Below are 6323 nucleotides of genomic sequence, written 5' to 3' on the forward strand. Positions count from 1 at the left end.
CTATAGGCCAAGCTGCTGGAGGAGATGGACCAGGAGTTTGGTGTCAGCACTCTGGTGGAGGAGGAGTTCGGGCAGAGGCGGCAGGTGAGGTTTGGGGGCAGTGGGGTTGGGGGGGCACTGCTGTCCTGGTGCTGGGATCCCCGGGTGGGGTGGGTCAGGGCTCCTGACTCCGCTGGACTTGCCCCTCCCTTCTAGGACCTGTACAGTGCCCGGGACCTGCAGGGCCTCACTGTGGAGCATGCCATTGACTCCTTCCAAGAAGGGCAGACTATGATCCTTACCCTTAAGGACAAAGGTGGGTTGAGCTGGGTCCTCTGGTTGGGGACACAGGCACCGCTGATCTGGGGGCAAGTGTGAGTGGCCTCTGCCCTGTCCCCAGGCGTGCTGCAGGAGGAGGAAGACGTGCTGGTGAACGTGAACCTGGTGGATAAGGAGCGGGCAGAGAAAAACGTGGAGCTGCGGAAGAAAAAGCCCGACTACCTGCCCTATGCAGAGGATGAGAGTGTGGATGACCTGGCACAGGCAGGCGGGCCGCGGGGGCGGGAGCAGGGAACCTGGGCAGTGGGCTATGAGGAATGGGTGGCTCTGTGGCTTTTCATGAGCCAGGCTGGGTCCCAACCTGTACCTCTTGCCTTGCAGCAAAAACCCCGCTCTATCCTGGCCAAGTACGACGAGGAGCTGGAGGGCGAGCGGCCGCACTCCTTCCGTTTGGAGCAGGGCGGCATTGCCGATGGCCTTCGGGAACGTGAGCTGGAAGAGATCCGCACCAAACTGCGGCTGCAAGCTCAGTCCCTGAGCATGGTCGGGCCGCGGCTCGCCTCCGAGTACCTCACGCCAGAGGAGATGGTGAGCCCTCGGCTACTGCCCACACTTGTCACTGGGGCAATGAGCTAAGGAGGGAGATTAGGCTGCCAGCGGCGCTCGGTCCTTGTGGAGGAGCAGTGATTGGCTGCCCTGGGGAGATGCAGGGAGGTGGTGGGTGTAGACAGAACAGGGCAGTGGGCCAGGTGGACCTGCCTTCATGTTCAGGCTCTGCCACGTAGCCAGCCTGTGCCTGGGGTGAGCCACTTCACTGTGCGTCTGAGGCACCTGAGATGGGATGGTAGGGGCCACTCCGCAGGGCTGCTGCCAGGGTTAGGGGTTTGGCGAGTGGTCATGTTACAGCTGGGTGTGGGTTTTGCACTTGTGATGACTGAATGGACACAGGTCGACAGCTGGCTCAGTACAGTGCATGGCCAAGTGGCTGAGAGCAGGCTCTGGGGCCACAATCCCAAGAGTCACAAGCCCAGCTTTCCTTCTTAGTTGCGAGGTGACCTTGGGCAGGCACTTACTTAACCTCTGTGCCTCTGTTTTCCTCATCTCAATGGTGGGATGATACTCGCATGCACCTCACGTCTTGTTTCTGTATAAGAAGTGTTCATTCTCGTGGGCTGTGGCCGCCCGCTTCCCCCCTACCTCCTTCATGTCTCACTTCTCCCCGCTCCTCAGGTGACCTTTAAAAAGACCAAGCGGAAGGTGAAGAAGATCCGAAAGAAGGAGAAGGAGGTGGTAGTGCGGGCTGACGACTTGCTGCCTCTTGGGGACCAGACTCAAGATGGGGACTTTGGTTCCAGGTGGGCTTGGACACAGGTGGGGTCTGAGGGCTGGGCTGACCTACGGGCCGATGCTCACTGGAGAGGTCTCTTCCCCCCAGACTGCGGGGCCGGGGTCGGCGCCGAGTGCCCGAGGGAGATGAGGAGGCCCCGGAGGAGGAGGAAGAGAAGGAGCCGGTGTCTCAGCCCCCACCGTCAGATGACACTCGAGTGGAAAACATGGATATCAGTGATGAGGGTGAGGGGACCCCAGCTTGCTGAGGGTGGGGGGAGGGGCAGGGAAAAGGCCGAGGGTCCAGGAGGGTGATCTAACGGGCATCTCCTCTGTCCAGAGGAGGGCGGGCCACCACCTGGGTCCCCAGAGCTGCTGGAGGAGGATGAGGCGGAGCTGGAGCTGCAGAAGCAGCTGGAGAAGGGCCGCCGGTTACGGCAGCTGCAGCAGCTGCACCAGCTGCGGGACAGCGGCGAGAAGGTAAGGGGCCCTCAGGCTGTGTGCGGGCACAGGCGGCTGTGGGCCTCAGCAGGACAGAATGACAGGAGGCCTGTGATGGCCGGTTCTTAGGAGCACAGGCACCTGTGCCCTTGTAGGCTGCACCTGAATTCCAGTCTTTATTCTGTATTGATTTCAGAGAGGAAGGAAGAGGAGGAGAGAGAGAGAGAGAGAAACACTCATGATGAAAGAGAATCATTGTCTGTTGCCTCCTGCACACCCCACACTGGGGATTGAGCATGCAACCCAGGCATGTGCCCGGACCAGGAATCAAACCATGACCTCCTGGTTCATAGGTTGATGCTCAACCACTGAGCCACGCTGTCTGGGCCTGAGTTCCAATCTTGATTTTCTTTTTTGTTTAATAACATATTAGTTGCAGATTTTTAGATTTCTGTAGTGTTTTCACTGTATGATGTTTTAGGGTCAGACCCTTCCCTGTCTTCTGTGAATACATGTTGCATGCCCACTGTGAGTTAGGCATCACCCTAGTGGTTGGAGGGCACTGGTGAACAGGCAGCCAAGGGGCTCTGCGCTCATGGATCTGAATTTCTAATTGGGGTTTGGGGGAGAGACATCAGCGAACACGTGAACAAACAGTAATTTCTGATAGTGATTAGAGCAGAGAGACAGAACAAGGTGACACGAGAGAATACTTGGAGGGTTGGTATCTTGGGCTGGGTATTCAGAGAAACATCAACATGAGAGAGACACATTGATTGGTTGCCCCCTGCATGCGCCCTCACTGTGGCTCACTTTCCTATATGTTTCTAGAGAGCCGAAGCTGAACACGGCCTAGGCTCTCTCCTATTGCTTCTTTTATCCTAAGTCCTTTGCTTCACTGTCCTAGCTTTAATAAACATACTCTCAAAATAAAAAAGAAAGGTAATAAAATGGAAGGGAAGGGGTGCAGAAGTAGATGTGGTTTCTAGAAACTTCGCTGAGGAGGTTGCTGTTGGGCAGAGCAGTGGGGCTGTGGGTTTGAGGATGTTTTCAAGGAGGGGAGATCCCAGATAATCCTTGTGTGCTGATGGCAGTGACACTATAGAGAAGACAGTGGGTGCAGTCGGGGGATAATGTCAGGGGTGGAGTTTTGAGGGGCCTCGGTGCCATGCCAGGTAGGAGGGTGGCCTGAGGTAGGAGCAGGGTTTGGTCACCAGGGCCATGTAGGCTTTTGGATATTGATTCACAGGGCAGTAGGGAGCCATTGATGGTTTTGGAGCAGAGTGCGATTGATGCAGGTGCAGGTGGAGAGCGGTAGGGGTCAGGGAGGACATGGAGACCATCACAGGTTTGCTGCAGGCAGTAGGAATGGCTTGTCTTGCTACCACCAGGGAGGATCTTGGGTTCCTGGGTCTCAATGGCACCGCCCCAGGAACTTCTGGGTTTGCCCACAGCTGCTCCCTCCTCTAGGTGGTGGAGATTGTGAAGAAGCTGGAGTCCCGCCAGCGGGGCTTGGAGGAGGATGAGGATCCGGAGCGGAAGGGGACCATCGTGTTCAACGCCACGTCGGAGTTCTGCCGCACCTTGGGGGAGATCCCCACCTACGGGCTGGCCGGCAACCGGGAGGAGCAGGAGGAGCTCATGGTGAGTCTGCAGGCAGCTCCCCTCACTGACCTGCTCTGCTCTTGGCTGGCGGCCAGGTGTGGGCAGCAGTGTCGGGCCCAGTGGTCCTCGGTGATGAGCTGTGTCTGGATGGGCTGCCTGGGCTGACGCTGGTCTTCTGTCCTCCAGGACTTCGAACGGGACGAGGAACGCTCGGCCAATGGCGGCTCCGAGTCTGACGGGGAGGAGAACATTGGCTGGAGCACAGTCAACCTGGATGAGGAGAAGCAGCATCAGGATGTGAGTTGAGGGAGGAGCAAGCTGGGGGCTGGGAGGATGGACGGGCAGGGAACAGCCTTGTGGGGTTGGGGGCTGGGGCTGGAGGCAGACCACCTGGGCTCCAGCCCAGCTCTGAGATCCAGGGCTAGTTACTCAGTGTCTCAGAGCCTTCGTCTCCTCCCCCATAGATGGGGTCCATAAATCTCACAGGGTGTGGTGGGGGTGACTTTGGGTGAGGGGTGAGAAGTGTCATGTGGCCCACTCACCACCCTGTGCCACCCCCAGTTCTCTGCCTCCTCCACCACCATCCTGGACGAGGAGCCCATCGTGAATAGAGGGCTGGCAGCCGCACTGCTCCTGTGTCAGAACAAAGGTAAGGGCTCCGGGCACCATGAGCCCTGCCGGGGCCTGGGTGCTGTGACAGCCGGGTGCCTGCGTGGCTCCCCTGGTCCCCTCTGGTGTGTCTCTTGTTCTCAGTGCTATGAGCCACGCCCCCAGGACCCCTGAGCCACTCCTTTTGCACCTGTTGTGGGGCAGTCGTTGGAGTGTCTGGCCTGCTCTACATCACCCCATCTATTTTTATTGTTTTGTTAATCTTCACCCGAGGATATTTTTCCATTGATTTTTAGAGAGAGTGGAAGGGAGGGAGAGAGAGAAACATCGATGTGAGAGAGACACATTGATTGGTTGTCTCCTGCATGCGCCCTAACCAGGGTCGGAGGTTGAGCCTGCAATCGAGGTACATGTCCTTGACCAGAATCAAACCTGGGACCCTCTATCCTGGGCTGATGCTCTCTCCACTGAGCCATACGAGCTAGGGCTACATCACCCCATTTTTGATGGCTGTGCTCACATGTCCCTCTACAAAGCACCACTTACCCCTCAAGGCTCAGTGTCTCCCGAGGAAGAATGGGGGACTTGAAGCAGTCCAGGCTATGGCACAGAGCCCCTGGCATTAGGGTCCCAGCTGTGCCATTTACTTAGTGGCCTTTGACAAGGGCCTGATCTCTCTGAGTCTCTTTCCTTTGTCTGCAGACAGGCCTGATGCCTTTACTCCCACAGCACAGCTGTGAGGGTTCCACAGCACCTTCTGTGCAGTTGGGGACATCAGGCCTGCCCTGGGGCTGGGCCCCTGTTATGGGGTGGACATCCTGGAGTCTCACCACCCTTCTCCCCAGGACTGCTGGAGACGACAGTGCAGAAGGTGGCCCGGGTGAAGGCGCCCAACAAGTCCCTGCCGTCAGCGGTGTACTGCATTGAGGACAAGATGTGAGCACAGCAGGGGTGGGCAGAAGGCCAGGGGCTGGCGCCAGCTCGGGACTGCCGGAACCCAGGCAGGGTGGGCACCCAGGCAGGGTGGGCAGTGGCTGGCCCTGAAGCCCCTCTGTCTCTCGCCAGGGCCATCGATGACAAGTATAGCCGGCGGGAGGAGTACCGGGGCTTCACCCAGGACTTCAAGGAGAAGGACGGCTATAAGCCTGATGTTAAGATCGAGTATGTGGATGAGACGGGCCGAAAACTCACACCCAAGGAGGTGAGAGGCCTCTGGCACGGGGCCCTCGGGGTACCACGGGGTCTGGGCTCAGTGGACCACTGGCTGGGGCCCTGGAGAACTGTCCGAACCTCTGTGCCTTTGTTTCTCTCTCTGGTGGGCATCGCAGTCCCCCTCACAGGCCCGGCGGGAGGGGGGACAGGTGCCTTGGTCCTTTGCTCACCTGCCCCCTCAGTGGCTTGATGTGCCCTCAGGGCCACCGTTCTGGTGGCATATCCAGGCCCTGGACTGCCCCTGTTCTCACACGCGCTCCTGCTGGCAGCCCTTGCCTGACTCTCCTGCCTCCTCCCTGTGTCCCATCCTCACCCCCAGCCCTCTGCTCACACACTCCCCGGGTTTGCTAGCTGCCTCCCTCCATCCTGTGTCCTGGCCCGGCCTCGGCCCAGCAGGTGTCACTGGAGATCCTGAGGCCCCCAGCGCAGCACATCCTTCTCCTGAGCCCGTTTCCCCTTCTCATCCCGGCCCACCACCCCGGCTCAGGTGGGCCACCCCCCCCTTCGCCCTGTGGGACACAGGCGGCTCTAACATGTCCTGCCGTGTCCCCAGGCTTTCCGACAGCTGTCCCACCGCTTCCACGGGAAAGGCTCGGGCAAGATGAAGACAGAGCGGAGGATGAAGAAGCTGGACGAGGAGGCGGTGGGTGGCCCATGGGATGACTTGGGGTGGCTTTACATCTGCTGGTTCTGGGGTGGCTGGTGGGCTGCGCTGCTCCCTCCTTGTGCTGACTGGCTATGACCCCACAGCTCCTGAAGAAGATGAGCTCCAGCGACACACCCCTGGGCACTGTGGCTTTGCTCCAGGAAAAGCAAAAGGCCCAGAAGACACCGTACATCGTGCTCAGCGGCAGCGGCAAGAGCATGAACGC

At 58.9% G+C, this 6323-nt stretch overlaps 1 protein-coding gene across 1 annotated transcript in view; it reads left to right on the forward strand.

The window, feature by feature from the left end:
- The window catches only part of SART1 (squamous cell carcinoma antigen recognized by T cells 1), a gene marked incomplete at its 3' end in the record, with an annotated part of 12712 nt that extends 6391 nt beyond the window's left edge, over positions 1-6321 (forward strand). Inside the window, exons 6-19 of the mRNA XM_005864465.2 lie at positions 7-84; positions 196-295; positions 380-522; positions 640-846; positions 1489-1613; positions 1694-1830; positions 1925-2064; positions 3496-3669; positions 3817-3927; positions 4192-4279; positions 5085-5175; positions 5305-5440; positions 6005-6094; positions 6202-6321. Of these exons, the coding sequence (XP_005864527.1) occupies positions 7-84; positions 196-295; positions 380-522; positions 640-846; positions 1489-1613; positions 1694-1830; positions 1925-2064; positions 3496-3669; positions 3817-3927; positions 4192-4279; positions 5085-5175; positions 5305-5440; positions 6005-6094; positions 6202-6321 (1740 nt within the window). The remainder of the gene's footprint in view (positions 1-6; positions 85-195; positions 296-379; positions 523-639; positions 847-1488; positions 1614-1693; positions 1831-1924; positions 2065-3495; positions 3670-3816; positions 3928-4191; positions 4280-5084; positions 5176-5304; positions 5441-6004; positions 6095-6201) is intronic.
- Between the last annotated feature and the right edge of the window lie 2 nt (positions 6322-6323).

This window comes from Myotis brandtii, unplaced genomic scaffold, assembly GCF_000412655.1.
Source record: "Myotis brandtii unplaced genomic scaffold, ASM41265v1 scaffold187, whole genome shotgun sequence".
In the NCBI taxonomy this organism is placed as follows: domain Eukaryota; kingdom Metazoa; phylum Chordata; class Mammalia; order Chiroptera; family Vespertilionidae; genus Myotis; species Myotis brandtii.